At 39.6% G+C, this 23,488-nt stretch overlaps 1 protein-coding gene across 3 annotated transcripts in view; it reads right to left on the bottom strand.

Annotated features, from left to right (window-relative positions):
• Nucleotides 1-23,141, bottom strand: part of VRK1 (VRK serine/threonine kinase 1) — a 55,684-nt gene extending 32,543 nt beyond the window's left edge. The window contains exons 1-9 of one of the 3 annotated variants that reach the window (XM_054027894.1): nucleotides 23,056-23,141; nucleotides 15,663-15,824; nucleotides 13,515-13,570; nucleotides 7,137-7,206; nucleotides 6,245-6,332; nucleotides 4,786-4,894; nucleotides 4,547-4,639; nucleotides 3,376-3,508; nucleotides 1,701-1,821 (exon numbers count right to left, since the gene is read on the bottom strand). In XM_054027894.1, the coding sequence (XP_053883869.1) occupies nucleotides 1,701-1,821; nucleotides 3,376-3,508; nucleotides 4,547-4,639; nucleotides 4,786-4,894; nucleotides 6,245-6,332; nucleotides 7,137-7,206; nucleotides 13,515-13,570; nucleotides 15,663-15,819 (827 nt within the window). In that variant the 5' untranslated portion in view covers nucleotides 15,820-15,824; nucleotides 23,056-23,141. The other 2 variants (XM_054027896.1, XM_054027895.1) reach the window with 2 other exon arrangements.
• Between the last annotated feature and the right edge of the window lie 347 nt (nucleotides 23,142-23,488).

The following is a 23,488-nucleotide window of genomic DNA, read 5'->3' as shown; positions in this document are numbered from 1 at the left end:
TGGCTCCAAGGTAGGTCTTACACCTGATTTGTCCATACACCTTGGAGGGAGATGACGCAAGGATGAGTAAGCAAAGTTCACAAACTATAATAATCAACGGGAAGTCCAAGAAACCATCAAGGATTAGCCACCACACAAGAACAGAATTCTAAGAAGGAAACAATTAGCTCTCAGCTATGTGTCAATTAGATATTTTAATTTTAGTACTGAATTTTTAAACCAGCTCTAAGTCCCAGATTTGATTGACATTGGGTATAACTCCCAACTAAAGAATTCAGACCGGCACCTTCCTATAATTCTCTTTAGCATTTATAAGGATTATTTCTAGAACTAATTTGATGATTTAATTCATTTTATGACATAATTCCAATCCAATGCAAAGACTAATTCATTGATTTGATATTATTTGGTAGTTGTACTGCTTTTTTCGGAGGAGGGATAGCTCAGTGGTTTGAGCATTGGCTTGCTAAACCCAGGGTTGTAAGTTCAATCCTTGTGGGGGCCACTGAGGGATCTGGGGCAAAGTCAGTACTTGGTCCTGCTAGTCAAGGCAGGGGGATGGACTTGATGACCTTTCAAGGTCCCTTCCAGTTCTAGGAGATGGGATATCTCCATTAATGTCTAATTATTTTCTAATTCTTACTTTAGTTTAATAATAATAATAATAATAATAGTTAAGTAGTGGTGATTTTTATTTTGTTTTGGATGAATTATTTTAATAAAATTTAACAAAAGATACAGAGATGCACTTCTTTCAATAAGCAACATGGGCCCAGAACCTTTGTGGTCATGGGTGAATATATCAGCCAGTCAACGTAAAAGACTTCGGCTCTCTCACCAACCACTCCAAACTACATACAGGTAGAAAACTGGCTCAGAAGATGTTCTACTTTAAACCCTCATATGTCAGTTCCTTCTTGCATCCATGCAAGGCCAATTTCTGCTCTAGCCACTGCTACTCAGAACTATTACGACTCCCCCTTGCACTGCTGCCTTTTATCAGATCAGCAACTAGAAGAGGAGAGAAGTTGCTTCTCTGAGAAACATTGAGGCAGCAGTGTTAACAGGAGGGACAAGAAGCTGCTCTGAGCAATGACTGCCAGGTAGTGGTGGCAAAAGCAGTACTGCAGGCACCTGACAGCACTTACTCTCTGCTAAGATGGCAAACAGAGGAAATGAGGGAGGATGATCCATTGTTTAGGGCAGTAGTCAGGAACTCAGGAGATCCAAGTTCAGTTCCTTAATCTGCCAAAGACTTCCAATGTGACTTTCTGTAGGCTATTTAGATTCTGTGCCTCAGTTCCTCATCTGTAAGATGGGGGTGGTAGTGCTTGGTCTACCTCACAAGGGTGCTGTGAGGGGCTAATATAAAGATACTTAACAGAGGGACATGGTGTTGACAAGTACAAAAGTTAAGGGGGTGTAATTAGAGAAGATGTAAATTATTATTTTGAAGGTAGGATGGGAATAAAAGGAAGGGAATGTAATCAAGGGGGAGGTTGAAGGGGAATATAACCTACAGTTTTGGACTTCATTATAACTCTGGAATCTCCATTCCAGCCTGCAAGAGTAGACGTAGTATTACTCAGCTCCTCACAGAAGCAGCACGCACATTGTTTATGAATACATAGTATTGCTACAGTGAAATATTTTTATTCCTAGATTGAGTTTCAAATGAGAAAATATAATAAATTCCTTACCTAATTTTTGAATCTCTGACATAGTTGGGGTCTTTTAAATTGTCCTCCCATGGTAGATGGCCACTGAGCCAATGAATCATACAGTAACCTAGAATTTCCAAGTCACCCCGTCTTGATGGAGCTACAAATATACATAAATACATACACACATTTAAAGTTTGTAAACACAGTAAGACAACTGGAAGCCAAAGTTAACAGTAATTAACAACTACAGTATGCTTTGAGTTTATTTCAGAGGGAAGCAGGAAGGAAAGGAAACAAGAAGTATTGCTCAAATGGCTGGAAGACTGAAAGGAATTTGAAATTAATCTCTCTTTCTTCCGCTCACGAATATGACATGCTGCAGTTATCCCAATTTCTGAAGCATTTTAAGTCCTCGCATTGTGACAGAATAGAGTGAGTGAGCTGACTGAGTTATGTTCAAAACATTTTTACTTCCCCATTCCCCAAAAACAGGGAACAGAGTTGAAATGTGAGTTCTTCAAATTATTATTCCACAAATGGAAATATTTCAGATTTCCTGAATACTGAAACATTGCTTGCAGAAGATTCTGAAATCCTATATGTTGACAAGACGAGGGATATAACATATTTGCTTTCACGTGTTCCACAAGATACCTATTAAAATGTTATTAAATGTATCAACAGGAAAATCCCCTTTCACCTGGGCTAAAAATTGACTAACAGACCTTAGAGTTTACATCCAAGCAGATTTTAATTTTTAAATTAAACTTGTGCAAGACATCAAAAACTTTCCTAAACATTCAAATATAACACTTCTACTGCATTTCTATTGCAAAACCACACTCTGAAGCGTCCCTACCCTCTGTTTGCCAGAAACTGGGAATGGGCAACAGGGAATGGATCACTTGATGATTACCTGTTCTGTTCGTACCCTATGAAGCACCTGGCATGGGCCACTGTCAGAAGACAGGATACCGGGCTAGATGGACCATTGGTCTGACCCATTATGGCCGTTCTTATGTTCTTCATCCACTAATTCTATAATTTTATCAAAACAAGCAACAAACTTGGTCTGGCAAGCTTTGCTCTTTATAAAGTCACGTTACTATAATGTTTAATATTTTTCACTTTTTGTTCTATTATTTTCAATGGACACAGATTAGATTTAAAGGATGGTAGTTTACATCAAACTAAATTTAAGGCTCAGCCTTGGCCAGATATGGGAGAAGTACACTTCAAATTGAATTTAGGGACCATTAACTCCCTTAAATAGCTGTGTATTTTTCCCCTCACCAGAATCACCCCAGAATCATTATCACACACCTGTCCACTTACACAGTTAGTACCAATTCAATAAATATGTCTCATACTAACAGATACACATGATCACTTTTAAGAGATTAGGTGGGTTTCTTATATAAAGGAGATATAATCATGTCTATATGAAAAGGAATACAAATGATTTCCAACACTACAGCAAAGTAACAGCTGAAAAAATTAGTAAATGCTCTAATTCTGTTGCCCAGCAAATTTCAGAAAAAACATAGCTGAACTTCTGCTATACAGTTGGAACATTTAGTTTTTTAAAACACAGTGTTAGGACTTCACAGTAAATAGGAATCTATTTTAAAACGTCCTCTCTAAAAGGTTTGTGATTAAAATAAAAACAGTCTTGCATGGAACAAAGTGAATTGAAGCTTTGACTACTTACCCACACCCTTATGTGCATCAATACTAGTATATTCAATTGTACCATCGTGACATCTTTTGGGGTCTTCTTTATATTTTTTGTGCACTCCTTCTGGACAGTATCGATAAGCAAGGCCATAATCAACCAAGTACACCTATCAAATCCCACATAGCATGCAAAGATTAAAGGACTATTCATACAGAACAATTCATATAAAAATAAATACGAGTGACTCTCAGAACTTCTTTAGAACAAAAACTCCAAAAGGTCAGCTCTTTGGATTAAAAAGCTCATTTATTCATTCTTAAACATGAGACGTGTATAAAATTAAATCACTTCATGCACTATGTGAAAAATGACAACCAGTTTTAGAAATCATTTACTGCTGATCTAGTGGCAGTGCAAAGTAAAATGTTCAGTTCTTATCTAGGAGCAGGCTGGATTACAATGGTCTATTGGACAACAGTAAAAGAGGCTCACAGTATTGATATCAGAGATTAGAATACATTTATCATGCTGTATTTCTTGAGTATTCATATAAAGCTACTGTTGTTGTCCTATTACAACAAAAGGAGTACTACAAAAGAATAGATGCCAGGTAGTACTCTTCATTATCCCCTGGCTACTTCTAAATATACTGGCAATAGTTAATCCACTTTGTGAGGTAAACTATTTGGACAGAGAAACACGTAGAATTATGGAAATTAAATGCACATTTTCCAAACACTAAAGGGTTTAAAAAAAATTAGAAAACTAAATATATTTCTGTAAATCAATTGATTTGAATAATCAACATGTTAAGAGACCAAATTTTCCAAGTAACAGAACACTTGTATTTGATGGATCCTTGAACAAAAGGAAATAAAAAAAATGACAAAGCAGACAGGCAAACATAATTTACTGGTGTACTATATAATTTTAAGCTTCCACCCCCAAATAGCTATTTGAAATTCATTTTGTATCACAAGCACTCCTCCTGAATATTATTTAGGGCAGAATAGCCAACTTGATAAACTGCCAGCAAATTGCATCAAAAATGTAGAATATTAAATATAAATGTCAAGCAGAAATATAACCGTATACATTCTTAAAAATAAGACTTCTGCTAACGTTCACAGGTTCAAAGCACCTCAGTGTGTTATCAAACAACAGGATTAAAACAGGAGAAATGAAGCACAGATATCAGAAATACCTGATTAAGATTCTTGTAGCTCAGGAGAAGGTTTGAGGCCTTGATGTCTCCATGCACATATTCATGCTCATGGATATATTCCAGAATATCAAGCTAACAAAACACAATATACAGGAGTATCAGCGTAGTACCCAACTCCAGCCAGCAGAGGACCACTATTCAGCACAAATTGCCTTTTAGCAAAAGGCTACATTAGAAAGATGGATTTTAAAAATGTTTCAGGAATTACTATTACTTACTATTCTCAAGCTTAATTTTAACACAGTTTTGTGTGCAAACTGCTTTGCATTCTCTTCATAAATTTTCTGAAGATCTCTCCCAAATCGGTCCATTACCATAAACCTATAGCTGAAATTCAAATCGGGGGAAAAAAGTTACTGAATTAAAACGTGTACAGTATTTTACCCATGTATTTTACCCCACTGCACTAATTACTGAATTCAAGCATGTTTATTTTTAGACTAAAAATCAGCTATGCAGGCAAACAAAAATTTATGAACACTAGAATTTTTTGTACTGTACTTCAACCCTAATATTTGTTTTGTTTGCTTTATATCACCTAAACAAAAGGTCCTCCATCAAAGGTATGATCCTGAGATCCAGCAAGTTATGCAGTATAACAAGCGCCCATCTCGGAAAGTACTATGGTGTTTCATTCACAACAGGAAAGAGCAACTATTAATTGCCTGTTAAGACCAATTTTTTTTTCCCCCAAAAGTAATTTATATTTTACTTAAGTGGTTACTTTCACAAGTTGGCTGCTTTAAAAGTAATACTACTAAGATTTAAATGAGCATTCTACTTATTGAAATGAAGCTCCCCTATCAAATATGTTTTGATATTCATCTCTAAGGTCACCATAGTTTGACTTTATTATAAAAGCTCATTCCATAAAAGCCCTGCACATGAAACATTATGAATTTGAAAAGCTCATTTGGATTGAGACAGTTACATTTTGTCATACTGCATTTTCTTTTGCAGCCCAATATCACCTCAATTCAAGTTCTTTACATTAGATTACTGGATGATTTAATGCCCTATTCAGACACTTGAGGCCATAGTATTAATTGCTCTATGAATTGACCTAGCCAGAGAAAGTTTGCACTACTGTGCAAAGTTTGCACTACTGTGCAAAGTCTACAAGATCCCTAATTCTACAAGTTCCACACTTAGCATGGATCTCGCTTCCTCCACCACCTTTCCTTGCTGATGTCATATATGCTGCTGGAGTAACCACTAATGTTTTGCCAAAGAGTTAGCCATCTCCAACCCAACTGATTCTGTGCTATTACAGACTAGCCATAAATGCATGTAAAGTCAGTATATCTCTGAGCTAATGGATTCCTCAATCTCACATGAAACAGTATAAAAACCTAGCCTTGAACTTTTGAAATAAAATAAGGATTGGACTGTCTATACCAGTTCTCAGATTAAATAAAAAGACTTTCTCTCCCAAGAGTAAACAAACTGAAGATAAGAAGGCAAAGTCTAGTAAAACAGTGCATTTCCTTCTTTATACATGTGAATTAAAAGATTAATTCTGCACACATGTTCAGGATAATTAAAAGAAAAATTATAGAATGTAGCTTATAATGATCAAGGATTTATAAATTAAGAGCTGGACTCTGAGATGGATATAAAAGAAGTTGTTGTGGGTGGGAAAATATTAATATGTCCTAAACACAAGACTTATTTTACCTGTTTCCATTTTTTTGATGCAAACCAGAGCCCCAGTACTTCGGTACACCTAAGTACTTCAGTTTATGGGAACTAGTCCATTTCTGAACTAAAAATATAAATAAAAACAAAGTTATGAACTTGTACTGCAGGAGTCTTGTGGAAAAGATTACTTATAAATCATTTAAAATTTATGCATGTAAGATCTGATCATTATCTGATAGTGAGAAGCCACGAACCAAGTATACCAGACAACAAGTAGGCTCGTCTATCTATTTCTAAATCTGGTAATGAAACATATCCCAGCATGAACAGGTATTTGATAAAGGAGATCCAACTGTAATGTATCCTGATACTAATACAACTAATACTACTGATGGAAAACTACATACCAAAAATGTAACTGCAAGACTACATTTTAACACAGCAGATACCGTTTTTCCAAATACTGCCTCAACTATTTTTAAGTTATTTCAAATTACTAATTTTTCTTCTAATCTCATTAAAATCTTGTTTGGCTTTAAACACTAAGAAAATCCTATTTGTTCTGGTGATATTACAGGCTGAGCCCTCAAAGGTTTATGACCTTAGGTGTGAGAAAGAGGACAAGAGCAATGGTTCTACTTCAGTAACTCTTATTTACAAACAATTATCTTCAGTAATTATCCATTTAGAAAAAAAAAGTGTGTCATTGTAAAAAGAAACATCCATTTATGATTAAGGAATACAATTAAGAAATGTAAATGAACATAAGAAGGTCGTTTTTAAAAAATGAATCTAAACAGGCTCTCTTGAGGAGCCAACCAACACATTTAACGTTAAAGGCTGCCACTTCACCTTTATTTTATTAAAAACTCAAATTATTATTTATAGGAAAACATGGTCTTTTAGTTCATTCTGATAGACTGCTTACTTTGCTCTGGTTTAGCAGCTCGCATGTAGAACTTTAATTCAGTAAAAAGAGGTCCATTCTGGCTGGGTTCCTTTAAAACAGTAATTTAAAATTAGATAGCTAAAAAACAGCAGCTAAAGCTATTAAGAACTATAGCTCTTAAAATCCATATAAGCTGATATACACCCACATACAAGCATATCACTCTTTACCACCCAACTCTGGATAGTTTGATACTTCAATAAGAATTCATTTTCTGTGTACTAAAATGCCTTTAACAACAGAGACTGTTTAGAAAGTGTTAGGAATATCAGGAAAGTATCCCTCCACCACAGCCAATACTGATTAAAGAATAACACGTTAACGGAAAATATGATGAACTGTTTACAGCAGTGCTTTAGCAGGCCTTATTAAATACACTTTTGTCATCATCTTTAGGTTCCCTGAATTAAGGGTATTGTAATGTTGGGGTTCATCATTCTACAGATTGTCCTCTTAATAAAAATCTCAACTCTTGAAATGGTTGGACTCAAAAGTATATAAAACTGATCTCTAAACAGTCTTGCTAAAAGTCCCCCTTACAAGTCTTGAAGCCCTGGGTGATTACAACTGTATGTCCTTACAAGATAATGCCTCTTAGTATTAGCTCTTCCTATTGAATAAGACATTTAGGGTATGTCCACCCTGCCATCAGGAGGTGTGACGTCAGCACATGTAAGCCCACCCAAGCTAGCTGTGGCACAGGCAGCGGCACAAGCTAGCCACCCAAGTACAATCCCACCCAGGATCCTGGGAATATACTCAGGTGGCGAGCCCATGCTGCTGCAACTACACTACAATTGTTAACAAGCTAGCTCAAACACATGTAGCTCAAGTATGCCTACATGTAATGTGTTTTACTCTTAGATTACGATACACATACTCAACCCTAACTCCATTTCAATGTAGATTTTTTCCTTTGCTTGTAATTATTACACAGTTCATACATGAAAACTAAGCAAGAAACCCAAAGATAATGTTACCATATGATATTATTAATGACTTGAAGATATGTAGTATGAATCTTAAATCATTTTTATTATTGTAACTTTTAAGGGCAGATTCAATGGTGCATCAGAAAAGGGCAAATAACCAGAGTGCACTGGCCAGTTAACCTGGGTTTACAGCTGCTCTGCATCACCAGAGCAGTGCAAAGCAGGTAACAAAATCATAGACATGGTGGGAGGGATAGCTCATTGGTTTGAGCATTGGCCTGATAACCCAGGGTTGTGAGTTCAATCCTTGAGGGGGCCATTTGGGGATGGGGGGGAACCTGTCAGGGACAGTACTTGGTCCTGCTAGTGAAGGCAGGGGACTAGACTTGATGACCTTTCAAGGTCCCTACCAATTCTATAAGCTAGGTATACGTCCATATATTCAGGGCTAGCAGACTTTAAAAAGTCATCTAGTCTAGTCCCCCGCACTGAGACAGGACCAAGTAGACCTAGACCATCCCTGAGAGGTATCTGTTCAACCTGTTCTTAAAACCTCCAATGTGGTTGCGCATTCGACTTTTCCTTCCTAACTGTAGTACTTTGCCCTTATCTTTACTGAACTTTAGCTTGTTGAATTCAGATCAATTCTCCAATATGTCAGTCATTTTAAATTCTAATCCTGTCCTCCAAAGTGCTTGCAGCCCCTCCCAGTTTGTTGTCATCCACAGATTTTTAAGCATACTCTCCACTCCATTATCCAAGTCATTAATGAAAATACTCAATAGTACTCCACCCAGGATGGGCCCTTAGGGGTCCCCACTAGATATGCCTTTAGATGCTTACAAATAGATACTGGAATAAATTATTAATCAATTTGGGTACTGAAGTTAGGCTGATTGGTCTACAATTTCCCAGGTCCTCTTTGTTTCCCCTTTTTAAAGATAGATACTATATTTGCCCTTCTCCAGTCCTCCAGGACCTCACCCATTCTCCATGAGTGCTTCAAGATAATTGCTAGCAATTTTGAGATTGCTTCTGCTAGCTCCTTAAGTACTCTAGGATGAATTTCATCAGACCCTTAATTTGCAACTATTTATTGATTTAGAGCACTGTTAAGAAGATCGTCATTATGTGAAGAATGGGACAAGAGTAGTCCAGTTCCCAAGTCCTAATACTCCTGCACTTTCAAGTTTTCTCAAATGGTCCTTAACTCTGTTCCCCCAGCAGTACTGCCCTGGTTTACAGTAGAGCCAAGGCAGCAGTGTTATGGGTAGCCTTTCAAGTACTGATACCCAGGCTAGTAGGCAGAACCTTTAAAGAGCAAGGACAGTTGGGCCAAGTAATCTACCACTGAGAACTCTGGCACTCATCCAGTATTCTTTATATCACACTCATTATAACCAATAGAATTGTGACATGCAAATTTGCTGTAGAAAAAGGGTGGTGATTGGTTGAGTTATCTAGGATATCGCAACAGCCCCAGTCACCTGAGCTGCTGACCTGACCACATATTTGCCTATACAATCACAACAATACAATAATTAAGCTTAATTATAACAATTTCTTCAAATATAGCCTATGTACAAGATTTCAATTAACTGCAACTATATAGAAAGCTTGAAGAGTCTTATTCTGTTACTAAGATCATTTGGAACAAAAAAGGCTGACTGATGCTAAATTCTTTAAAAGCACACATTTTAAAATTCATTTTAACCCAAACTAACAGATTTACCTATAAATTCTCAGAAAATATATTCTGTACACAGAGTAAGTGCCATGAATTTGGTAAGCATACACTGTTTTTTTCATAACTGAGGCTGATTCATGCTTTAAGTGTAAAACAGAATTCAGCCTTAACTATGGAGCTGCAACTAATGCCTCCATAATAAAAGTTAATTCTAAAGGTTTTACACACAAGATCACTTTTTTAATTTCAGTGCAACCCAGGATCTACCCCGCCCCTTCTCCGATGCCCTGCCCCACTCAGTCCATCCCCCCCACTCCCTCTGTCGCTTGCTCTCCCCCACCCTCACTCACTTTCATCGGGCTGGGACAGGGGGTGGGGATTTGGGGGAGGGGCTGTGGCAGAGGGGTTTGGAGTGTGCAAGGGGGCTCCGGGCTGAGCCTGGGGCAGGGGTGCAGGAGGGGGAGAGGGGTGCAAACTCTGGGAGGGAGTTTGGGTGCAGGAGGGGGCTCTGGGCTGGGGCAGTGTGTCGGGGTACAGGGCGGAGTATGGGGTGCTGGCTCCAGGAAGGGCCTCAGAGCGGGAGCCCGGGAGAGGGTTCAGAAGGAGGTATGGGGGGCTGGCTCTAGGCAGGGGCTCAAGGCTGGGGCAGGGGCTTGGCATGTAGGAGGGGATATGGGGTGCTGGCTCCGGAAGGTGGTTCAGGGCTGGAGTGCGGGCTCCCACCGGGTGGCACTTAGCCTCACTGCGCTGCCTGAGGTAAGGCAGGCTCCCTGCCTGCCCCGGCCCCACGCCGCCCCCAGAAGCGGCCAGCACGCCCCTATGGCCCTGGGAAGGGGTGGGGACGCATGCTGCTCCTGCCTGCAAGCACTGCTCCCGCAGCTCCCATTGGCCGCAGTTCCCCATTCATGATGCTGTATTATGATTGTTATAATACATAATGTTCAATACCACAGTGATTGGCACCTTATAAAATACTTAGATTTCAAACCTGATGTACTCTAGAAGTTCATGCCCAAGCTTTAGGAAATTGAAACTAAAATTTGACTAGAGGAAATATCACTCTCTGCCATTACATTGTATATGTCAAAATTCAAGACATATCTGCCTCTCTTTTCTTTAACAATATTTTAAGAATTAATTAAATTGTCCCAGCTAGTAAAGATAAGCAATGTCATTAAATAAACTTTGCACCCATGTTTGCCCAGAAACATCTGAAAGTTCATACTTCAAGAAGCATTTCTTCATTAGGAAAAAATTGTGAAAAACTTTACAATTATTCATTTTATATCGATTAGATACAAAAACAATAAGAACTCTATGCCAGAAGACTAAGCCAATTTCTATCCTGCTTTAATAGTCTAACCATCTGAAGAACATTGCTGGGTGAACAAACTACTGAACATTAATAATCCTTCAGCAATTAACCTCTTTATCTCTGCTGTGAGTTAACTTGGCTCTCAGGGCATCAAAAACAGACCCTTATTAGAAGTTGCATCCCAGTTGAGAAGGGAAGCAACAAGTCATGGGTCATTCACACAGGTATAACAAATATTTGTTCAAGAGGAAGTCAAAATGCATGGACTAGGAGAGCAGAAAGAAGAGCACTAACTGCTTAACCAGTAGAGAAGAAAACAGCAGTACAAAAACTGGGGTGCAGACATTTCATACTGGTGCAAAGACATCCTGAATACACAGAGAGGAATAAAAGGAGACGAATTAACTTTCAGGGAGTTTAGCAATAGAGGTGCTACAAAACGCAGTAAAAAGGCAATTCCATTATTACAGAACGACAAAAATCTGTTACAATACCTTCTATTTCTTATCAGGCAAAATGCCACTTCGCAGCAAATGATCATTTCTAACAACAGGCTCACCACCAATTGTCAAAAAATAAGTATATTTTATAGTTCATATGATGTGACACTGTCAGTTTCCAAAGTGATGCAATGAGCCGAGCAGACTGTTTTATTCTAAATTAATTGGCTCTTTAAACTGGAATAAAAATCTACTATAACATTTATATTTTTCACAGAGGGCCAACTATTAGTGCAGTAGATTTCACTGCTGCTGAACAAATGAGCAGACAGAGGAAAAAGCATGATGCTTCAGAGCTAGACTCAGGAACAAAAGTCCATACTAACAAGTTGTTGCGCAATTTTCCAATAAAAGGTCATGCACCTTTCTCTGAAGCATCTGGTCTTGACCATTGCCAGGGACAAGATATTTTACCAAATGGGCCACTGGTCTGATCTAGTATGTGCATTACTATGTTTCCAATTTCTCAAGTGGTTCCTGGAGCTACTTTTCAAAGTCAGAACCCAAATTAGGGGCCACATTCAAAGTAATCAAATGTAACCTACATATCAACTAGGTTGGGAAAAGAAGATGTTAAACTGGAAAAAAGTTAAACTGCAATACATATTATTGCAAAGTTTGGCCAATAGTTGCATGAATGTACTATCATTAACTAATATATAGCCTATTTTCTCTAGTGCAAGCAATTACAACAAACATATTTAAATGTATTCTTATTCTTTTACCTTCCCATCACGAGGTAAAAAACTAAGTAGCAACAACTTTCTGATTCAACAAAGCTTAGCTGAACATTTAAACTTCAGTATTTAAACTAAGGTGTTTTGTTGTTATATGCTCATACTAGGCTCAGTTCTCCTATGTCTGAGTTCCATCTTGGCATTGGGTAGGGACCCATAAGGGAGTCAGTTAAAGCTCTGATTCAGCATCAGTTTTGCCCTAACATTAGTCGGTGCAGTTATGGGGCCACTCTAATTTACACCCACCATAAAATTCCTAGTGGAGAATTGGTGTAGCAAAGCTGTGCTCTGCCATTTCCCTGGCCTTCACCTAGTCTACTCCTGCCACCAAGAGAAGGAAGAGGCTAACTGGCACAGGAACTGCCTAGATCAGTCTTACACCAGAAGGAAGTTCTTCAATAGCCATTTGCAGACATTTAATCCAGTTTGTGCTGCTTGAGTGGTGTAAAGTAAAGAATTGTGCTGCATGATCTGGGTCACTGCATCAACTACTGGCTTTGTGCTGGTGACTCTCAGATCTGCCTTTCCACTTCTGATCTGCCGCCTTTCATCTAGACTTATGTCTCAGCCTCTCTTGATGTCTTTCCATTAACTTAAATTTAACATGGCCAAAACTAAATTTCTGATCTTCCCTCTGCAATACTCATTTCTCCCTCCTTTCTGTCACTCTTAATAACACCATCGTTCTGAGAGTAATTCAGAACCATAACCTCTAGGTCATTTTCAATTCCCTCTCATCAACTGCCCCATACACCCAGGCTGTGTTCAGATCTTACCACTCCTTCCTATCCAATATTTTCAATTCCAACTTTTCTGTCCAGACAGCCAAAACTCTAGTTCAGATTCTAACATCTCTTGTCTTGTTACAGAAATCTAGCCTTCTCTAGTCTCCCTACAGCACAAATTTGATTGTTTCTCTTTTCCTCTCTTCATATATCACTTTGTGTTTAGCATGTAAACTGTTTGGGACAGGGATCATGTCTTACATGTTTGTACAGTAGCTAGCACAATGGGGTCTTGATCCTCACTGGGGCTTTTAGGTATTACCACAATTATTATTAAATGTACATTAATGAAGCTCGCACTATATGACTTAATTCTAGCTGAGGGGATGTTTCATGTTATACATGCAATACTAAGAAGTCATTTTATATCTTGAAATAAATAGATTCAAAATTTCTCTTACCACTTTTATAACATAGGGTGCATCACTGCCAACCGATTTTGAAGAATTAACATCAGCTGTTAAAATATGAAGCGTTTATCAGTAGAATGAGAGGCAACTATCGTAAAACACATACAGTTACTACTTGTTATGTCATTTGGTTAGCTGCTCTATAAAGTAATTAAATATTAACATGAATATAAATTGTTCAGTAGCTTGGTGTCAGAATTATGCAGAAAACCAAGTTAAATTTCCGGTCTTGATTTCTCCCACTGGGGACATTTACTAAATGATAAAGGAGTCCCCCACCCCCTTGCCATTCAATAGTACCTTCTCAAGTGACTTAAAGGTAAGGCCTAATTTACAGTGTGGCTTACGCACAGGAGACCATCATTTACCTTTTTACGAAGATACCATATATATCCAAAAAATATTTTCCTATCTTTCAGCTCTCAGCTTGTCTGAGTGCCATTTTAGAAACTCCACAGGAGATGTGTTAATGGGGTATTCCATGGCAGGCAATTTTAAAATACCAGATACTCAGGGAGCCGGGGCACACATCTATACCAGTGGGAGAAGGGGCTTAAGCACTCTCTGAGCGGGAGCAAGATTAGTCTTTCCTGAAAAGGCAACTACTAATATGCACAAGTGTATAACATGAGCAGAGTTCTACCTCTGGTAGGGTTACCAGTTGAATGGGCAAAAACATGCAGTAGTGGAGGGCCGCCATGGGAAGGCTAGAAACCACACTTGGCAGCTACCGCCTTTCAATACAATGCTTAATCCCCTCCTACTGTTGCCAGTTCATTTTAGGAGCACTATGGCTTACCAAATGATTCTGTAATCAATAAGTGACTGCATGCCACATAATTCAATGCAATCATGCCACATAAATTGGGAGGAGAGGGAGGACATCTTGTCACACAGTAAAGGCACCACATAGTCAAAAGGGCCCTTGGCTAGAGTGTTCATCTAAAGTTTCATCCCCTCAACACTGGTGTGTAGAATGATAGCTATGATAGGACCACCTTCACACTGCCCATTTATTGAGAAAACAGATACATTTAAGGATTAGGTGCCAAATTATTTTTCACACATTTTCTCACACTCAACAAACAGAAAGCACTACAAAATTAAATTTAATGATACCCTGACAGTGAAATTCTTGGACTTGATAAGAGAAGAACAGGAGTACTTGTGGCACCTTAGAGACTAACAAATTTATTAGAGCATAAGCTTTCGTGGACTACAGCCCACTTCTTCGGATGCAGTGGGCTGTAGTCCACGAAAGCTTATGCTTTAATAAATTTGTTAGTCTCTAAGGTGCCACAAGTACTCCTGTTCTTTTTGCGGATACAGACTAACACGGCTGCTACTCTGAAACTTGGACTTGATAGATATTGCAGGGAATTGGTTATGTAATATCAAGCACTTGACCATGTCAGTTCAAATGCAACCCAGCAGAGAGGAAATGGAAAGCTGTCATCTGTTGTCTGGTCAGCATCCTATATCAAATGAGTCAATAGTCTCAGTTTAGAATTTAAGTGCCAAGTATCCTCATGACAAATAATACCATCAGAACAGAGACCAAAGACCAAATTAGCATGGAGACTGAGCTATCCTCTCACCTCTACAGGTAGGTCCTCCAAAGTCAGAGCTGAAATACCATGGCAAGGCAGTGTGGGGATGATGCCTGAAGTGCTGGTGGCCACACCAACAATCTGGCTTCTCTCACAAGTACTAAATTTAAATTAAAAGTGCATAAATGACCTTTAAGATGATAAACTAATTAAATATGAGAAAGGGGGGATTATGAAATCTGTCTACAAACATTTGAGGGATATTATAAAGATGGATGATTTATATGGGAATAAAGAATGTCACTTCAGCTAAGAAAAAAATATGATCTGTCATATGAAGTAGTTGGGGTTAGAGTACGAACCAAGAGGGGATTCCAAATACAGCGTATGGAGGACTATATCTTCAATGCCTTTAATAACTAATTTTCTACCTACATTTCTCAATTCTGCAAGAAAGAAAAACACTAAACAGCAGCTCTAACCAAACGGTTGTTAATTTGAAGACAATAGGGTCCCCAATTTATTGGGGAGGGGGGGACCTTAAAGACCCTCATTTTAAGAAGTTGTAGTTTGGGTCACACAAACTTACCAAGGTATAGGCATCCAAAGCCACCTTGACCTATAGGCATGCCTAATTTCCACTCTTTTTTTGATGTGTCTGTTAACACTTCTCCAGGAGCAAACTCTTCTGCAAGCTTCCTCTTCACGGGACCTCTTTTTCCAGATGTCTTCTTTATATATGGCATTTTCACTACAAGAAGTAAATGCCAGGGTTATAAACTGAGCACATTTTCTTTTGCATCCTTATTCTACTCCATATGCCAGTTTTTTATGGTCTCTTTTGCTCATGACAGACTTCCACACAGCAACCATAGGTTGTTGAAATTGCCAAATTGTAAGAAATTTGCAAGGTAATCCTGTTGGCATGAATCCTAGGTGAAAAGCAATGCATATTTCTTCAGGGATCAGGAAAAAAACTTCTCAGCTGATTATAAGAAAAATCTGATAAAAAGTAAAAAAAGAAGCTTCAGAACAAAAGATTTTGTATTAGAAGGCTTTGCATAATTTAATACATACTGGAGAATTACAGAATCTATTCCATTTGATAATTAATTATGATCTGACAATATGAAAAATATATTTAGCTGTGATACAATAAGCTTTATCAAGCCTGTTAAATTTACAAATGTTTCATGTAGTCCATGTCTTTAATAACTGGAGTCCTGAAGCTAGATACAGCTAAAAAAGAACTCTCAACTTTCTCTTTAACCATGTCTGCAGTAGTTAAGTTTGTGATTGGCATGATGCCACAAAAAGATCAAACACCTATAAGAACCATTCAAGTAGTCATAGAATGTTCTCCCACAAATATATCTGTAACAAAAATGCAACAGTGGATTTACTGTATCCCAGGACAGCATTTAAAATAATCCAGAAACCTCAACAGTGCAATAAATAACCTCCAGTTTCAAGGTTCTGAACATAAATCTTATTTCTGCCTCTTGACCTTCAAATTCCAGCTTGGGAAGAGAACACTTTGAAACTAAATAATTTAATGGCTTCATCACAGTCAAATAAATATGTTACCCTCCAGAATGACTGAGATCTTCACTAGACAATAAGCCCCTTAGGGTTTTCCAACACTGGGACAAGAACCAAAATTTCACTGAGTCAATTCTTTCTATCTAGATTGTTTGGGTATGATATGTCAAGGAATGCATATACATCTTTCATGTGAAAGGCCCTCTTAATTTGTTTTACATAAAACTTGATCTTTTTCTGTTCCCTATGAAAAAGAAAACCATATAACCATACACAGAGCTTACTTTTTTTAAAGTACAGTTAGCCTTGGGTCTTCAAATTCTAACAATGCTCAATTTGTGAGGTTCCGGGACAGCAGAATAATTATTTGTATTTCTTCTATGTAATCACAGTTCCTGACTATTCCCATGATGTAGGAGCCATATACTGTTTGCCACGAAGTGGAAGGTGACAATTTTGAAGATGATCCTACCATAGCTATCATTCAGCAAATGGGGAGAAACTGCCTCCTATTGTCCTTCTCCAGGACTCATCTGGTGGGCCTCTGCAGATGGATACTGATTGCCATTCAAACTAGGTGTCGCTGAATTAAAAGGGAGGAGATGGAGAAAAGGAGTGAAGAGGTTCCTAATATGCACTAAAGCTAGGACAGTATGCCAGTGAGGGGAAAAGCTTGTAAGTGGTAACTCAGCAAGACCAGAGAAAGGTAAACGCACAGTGGAGATTACAGAGAAGGAGCAATGAGAGGGTGGGGAAAGGCTTGAAACAATTGCTTGAATTGGCCTATTTCTGCTCCCTTCTGCCTCACCCCGCTGCAACTTCCTCTCTGACTCCCCAGTGTCCCCCTTTTCCTTGTATTTTCCTTTCTTGGTCTTGCTGAACTTTTGTTCCCTACTCATCAGCTTCCCCTCCTGGCTGCTATGCACTTTTGGGGCCCTCTCTCCAGCTCCCCCATCTGAGAAATAGAGGGCCTTGCAACTGTAGCAGCAACCCCAAGCACCACACCCTTTCCCTGAAGCTCCCTGGTCTGAATAGCCACTGCTTTTCCCCCAAGCAGCCCCCTGCCATGCCCGAGTCTGCAACACTCTCCTGGAGGACAGGACAACAGGTATCATGTTCCCACCAGCTGCCAGCACCACTTCCTGGCAAATGAGATGTGTCCCCCACCTAATAAGTCTGCAGCCCGGAAATGCGTCACCTGGATGAAAAATAAAATGTTAAAAAAAATAAAATGCTTCCGTTCCCCACCCCCAAAGTAAAAGAAATAATATACTGTTCTACTCTTCAGGAGCCTCCTAAATGTGCAAAGTTTCATAAGATAGTAGAACTACACTTGAATACTCATAGCAGATATAGGCACACCAGCGGCAGAACAAATATGAAGTCACCACCTCAAGAGAAGGGTACCTCTAAAATGTATTTCTAAAATACTATTACCCACACCTATCACATCTGAACCTTTTAGTATCCAAAATGCAAAGATTTTTTTTAAACTCTGAATTGCTTTCCAATATTTCTAGCTATTACTGTAAAATAAAACCACCTTTTATATATATAATCCAGACACAGCTTTGAGACACTTCATCTAAATTCATAAAACAAAGTTTACCCATAATTTGCACTGGGTCCTCTTGAAATGTTTTTCTTGACACTTCAGGGTTTTTTTTAAATGAGATACAGTTTTTCCTCCATTTATAACTGCGGAGAAATCTGACTTGTGTGATTTGTACAAATTCAAATGTTCCTTGAACTGGCCAGAGAGAGTGGTCCATAGACACCAGGAACTACTGCTTCTTCTCCACCACCATATACCTGGCTTCAGAAAATACTATATTGACCTGTGCTGCCACATCTTCTCCTGGGATTTATTCTTTGTAAAATGCTATCAACCAGAGACAAAACTTGAACTATTTATATTCAACATAAATATTAGCTTTATTAATGAAGAGTTATGGATATATTTCACCCTAGTAACCTCACCATTAGATCTGCTGCTGACAAACCTGCTTATAGGGAACAAAACAGCTTATTTCAATTAACTCCACAAAAGGAGTTAGTGAAAAGTGCTCCCCTCTCCCCCATTTTCTTTATCCAACGTGGTCAAAAGTTACACACCTGCAGACACTCAGTCAATAAATGAATTAATTATGACATCCCCCTTAACCATAAAGTGAAAGCTCAGAATGAACAGAGGTTTGACTGTTCCCAGCTGAGAATCCTGCCCTTAACAATTATACTAGATACTCATACATGGTTTCTTGACTGTCTACACATTCATATCCATCTGTTAGGATGGCACTGTGCCTACTCACAAGTTGGTCAAGCTATCACTAGGCCATAGGTGCCAAGCAATTATAGTTTTAAAAAGGCAGCATGCTCAAGGCTAAGCATTCTTTTTGCAGAAAACTTGTCCTCTGGAAGTACTGAAGCTCTGGCTCCCCATGCTTCCACACTTGAGATCATATGTTCAGATATGTACCTTCTCAGAAGCTACACAGTATAAAAACAGGAAGATTTTGGGATTGGAAGCAGTTGTAGCTGCCTACAAAAAAACCCCACATTTTTAAGTTTCAGAGTAACAGCCGTGTTAGTCTGTATCCGCAAAAAGAAGAACAGGAGTACTTGTGGCACCTTAGAGACTAACAAATTTATTAGAGCATAAGCTTTCGTGGACTACAGCCCAGCTGTAGTCCACGAAAGCTTATGCTCTAATAAATTTGTTAGTCTCTAAGGTGCCACAAGTACTCCTGTTCTTCTTTTTCCCACATTTTTAAGACAATGAAATTTGAAGAGACAAGGTAAACAGCAACAAAGAAGGAAAAGACAACCCTTTATTGCTACTTTTGTTATTGCACATAATTTGCCACCGAAAGATTAAATGGTCTGTTAAATGTTGTAGACCACTACACTTTTAATTTAGATATATGACTGGAATATTACCCTCTCCATATTTGGAGGATGTCCCTTGTTTCAAAGCATCTACTTCTCACTAGGATACTACTAAACAACCAAAAGTAAACATTCATTGCATATGATCTTAAAATGCTTTACAAAATGATGCACAAAAATCATTCATTTCTAGAGAGGAATGCTGCAGCTATTTTACAATATAGTAACAACAGAATTTATAGGGCAGGAAGTGAAGATTATAACAAAATGAAAGTGATGGGGGGGGGAGGTGTTTAGATATAATCAAATACAATTTACTCAAATTAGAAGTTTGCCAGAATACCAGCACTAAAATTATTCCTCTTGCACAATACATACTAAGGATAGAGCATCAGTTTTATCTCTCATCCAAACAGTACAATACCCACTAACACCACACTAGGGCATACATTTAGTACAGCCTTAGAACACTACAAATTACCTACATCATAGCTTTTTTTGGTTTTTGAAATCTCCCACAAGGGGGGGATGGTCCCAGAGCCCGGGCCCAGACATCTATATAGCAATTTTTAGCCCTAGAGACTGAGCCCTCTGAGCCCAAGACAACCACAGCTGTGCTATGGGCCTTTTATTCTAGTGTAGACATACCTTTTGAGAGGAGAGATGGTCTATCACCTGGAGATGCTAGTCTGTCTCTCTCTCCGTAATAAATCATTGCAACTTCATCATTCTGTGTGTATTACCACTCCCCCCACCTCACCCTAATCTCACAGGAGTATTGTGAAGCTTAATTGAATTAGTGCTCCCAAACTGCTTTTAAATCCTTGAATGTAGGGTACTATGTAGTATATTATTTGACATCTATCTCTTAAGTACTGAGAAGATTTGACCCTGCTTACTGGCAGGAACATATTTTTAAGGCACATGGTTGCACCACTTTATAGGGCTGTCAAGTATCAGGGGGTAGCCGTGTTAGTCTGTATCTACAAAAACAACAAGGAGAAGTGAGGTTTTTACTCACGAAAGCTCATGCCCAAATAAATCTGTTAGTCTTTAAGGTGCCACCAGACTCCTTGTTGTTTTTATAGGGCTGTTTACTCAGAAGTTGTATAGACTGAATAGTTTAGATTTTGCTCCTAACAAACAGAAAAATGACAACAGAAGTAGATGTTGGTTTGTCTGAACTCTTCTCCAAAACTTCTTTAGTGAGTACAAGGTGACTGTCTGCTTTTCCACATGCTATGCTTGAGGTATGCACACAATTCAGCAATTCAGTCTCGCAATCAGTAATCTTTATAAATGCAATCTGAAATAGTATTCCAGTTACTGCTGTTGTACTCTTAAATAAGCTTGAATAGACATTTCCCAGTTTGCGTTTTCTTCCATTCTCAGTAAAAGTCAAATGACTATAAATCAAATTCATTTTAAGGAAGTATTTCTGTATGTGGCCATTCAGAATAACTATGCTGCTGAATTCCTTCCTGGTTCTTTTCTTATTTTCTACAAGCTGTCATTTTTAGATTTGTTTATCTCAATAGGATCGCTTTTTATTTTTCAGCATAGAGAGGACAGTGCTGCTAACCTGTGAACCTTTTAGTCAATAGGCAGTTCCAGCTAGACATGAAATCTGTGCATCATTAATATTGCTTACTCATAGCAGAACTCTCCAAGTCTGTCAGCAAAGAAGAAAAAAATACCTTCCTCCTCTCCACAAAAACACTTTCTTTTTTAAATTTCCTAAATACTTTAAACTGTTTGCAGGTTTGGGATTTTTGTTTGTTTTATTCAAAACAATGGACACAATTTTGCTCATTTCAGAGAGAAAGGCACCAAAATGGCCACTGATATTTCAGATATTTCCAGTGTCAAAACAGGTAGTTTCTACAGCAATTGAAGATCTAATTTATGCAAGAAAGTTTTTTCCCTCCTTCAGGCCTTCTGTTACACGTTTAGAATAACACCAGACATTTCAGATTAACTGGGGTTATTAAAAATCAATTGGTAGCAAAGTAATTGCTTTTGTTACAGCTATTTAAAAGTTCTTCCCTCTCAGTATTTATGTTCAAACTAGACAGGGTGAATTTTGGTGGATTTTAAAATATTTTATAATTTTTTGTCAAGACTGCAGAAAGCTGGACACAGGCCTCTTCACAGAGGGAAAGACATTTTAATTTTTTGAATCCCTCAATGCAGCATGAATCAGACCTGTGAAATCTAGTTCTTTTTAGACGCAACCTCCCTGATTCTGGATTAATTTTAAACTATCTTCTCCAGCCATAATTAACACTTTGTACTTCAATTAGATTTAAAATCTCCTTCAACTTTCTGACTTCCATTCATATAATTCTCAGACTGATAAAGCCCTTCATATATTTCTATTATCTGGGAACATGTCTAAAAAGCCAAACCAGATATAACCCCCAAATCTCTACATCTTTGGACCAACAACAGACACCTACACAACAACAAGGAAGTCCTTCAGTTTGAGGTATCTGGGGTGATTTTGCAGAGGTTGAGAACTGCTGTTCTGATATTCATTTGGGGCACTCAATGCTGATTCTCACCAAGAAGAAAGTGGTATCTCAAAGTCTGTCTCAAACAGCGATGAGTTTAATGTGTGAAACTTAATCAGGAACATGACAGTCTCCAAACATCACAAAATCTTTAGCACCAGCAGAAGAGACTCAAAATTTCCTAATGAATGATAGAGAGAGAATGTGAGGGATGCCTTGAAGTGCTCTCCTTGTAAATCCATCAGGACCATAGGTTTGAGCCTACACCTGTGCAAGTTGAGTCCTATAAACAGTAGAAAAATGGAGCCAACTCATCTCCACAGTCCGGGTCGCAAACAGGATGGACCTGCTCGAGCCTAACTCATTTAGGCAGGATTTTAAGGACACATTTGTTACAAGGTAAAACTTATTTTCTCTCGCATCTTCATCGTCTTAAGTGATGATGGATTTCAAGTGGTCCCCGCCCTCCACTTCCCCGTGACACTTCTCCTCCCTTCACGCCCCTCCCCAAGAGATGAGAAATACACTTCACTCTTATCTGCACGTGCTGGGCTGATCCCGCCCGTTCTCCCGCCCCCCATGACTCACACCTTGGCGTAAACAGCATTACCCGCGTCCAACGCCGCGGCCATCAAAAGCCCCTGGGGCGGGGGGCTGAGGGGGCAGGCTCAGAAGCGGGGCACCGCGGGGTTGTGAGCTCCACAGCTGGGTAGGCCCCGCCCGAGCTTAAGGGGCGGGATGAACCTCGAGACCTTTCAGTAACGTCTCCCCGGGTGGAAGTGGACCCGTGGGGGTGGGGAAGCCGGGCAGGAGTGAGCCCCGCGCCGAGCAAGCCGGGAGGGGGAGGAGGCTGTTTCCCGGCGGGGAGCGAGTTGGGTCAAACCCCTTCCCGCCACGGGGACTCGCGGGGCAAAGCGCGACACAGGAGCTTCTCCCGCCCCTTTCCCGGGCCGGAGCCCAGCGCCGGGGGCAGGGGAGCAGGCCGAGGCCGGTTCCAGCCGGCTGAGCCCGCCTCCTCAGAGCCCCAGCTTCAAATACCTGCTGGGTCTCAGGAGCCGGGCCCGGCCCAACCGCTCCTTCTTCCCCGTCCGAAATTCCCGCACTGCATAAGCCCCCAGGCAACCCGCCCGCCAGTCTACGCACATCCCACTATCGCCCTCGCCTATTGGCTACCTACCCGGCGGAGCCCGCCTACAAGAGAACAGAGCCGGCCGCACACCTCACCGGCCACCGTCGCTCCCTCCCCACCCCCGAGCCCGGTGCACCCTGGGAGTTGTCGTTTTTGTTGGCTTGGTGGCGCAAGCCTGCGCTGTCCCAGAGCGAAAGGACCAGGAGCCGCACGGGGGGGGGCGCGAAGGTAGCCGTGCAAAGGAGCCGTGTTCAGGAACTCCAGTTCGGAGACCATCTAATGAGTAAAACCCCAGGAGGCAAGTGGAAAATACAGCCAAGGGCGATGCATCTGCAGAATTGC

The sequence above is a fragment of the Malaclemys terrapin genome, chromosome 4, assembly GCF_027887155.1.
Source record: "Malaclemys terrapin pileata isolate rMalTer1 chromosome 4, rMalTer1.hap1, whole genome shotgun sequence".
Lineage (NCBI taxonomy): Eukaryota > Metazoa > Chordata > Testudines > Emydidae > Malaclemys > Malaclemys terrapin.
The sequence above is the reverse complement of the archived record's forward strand: the minus strand, read 5'-3'. Positions and strand labels throughout refer to the sequence as shown.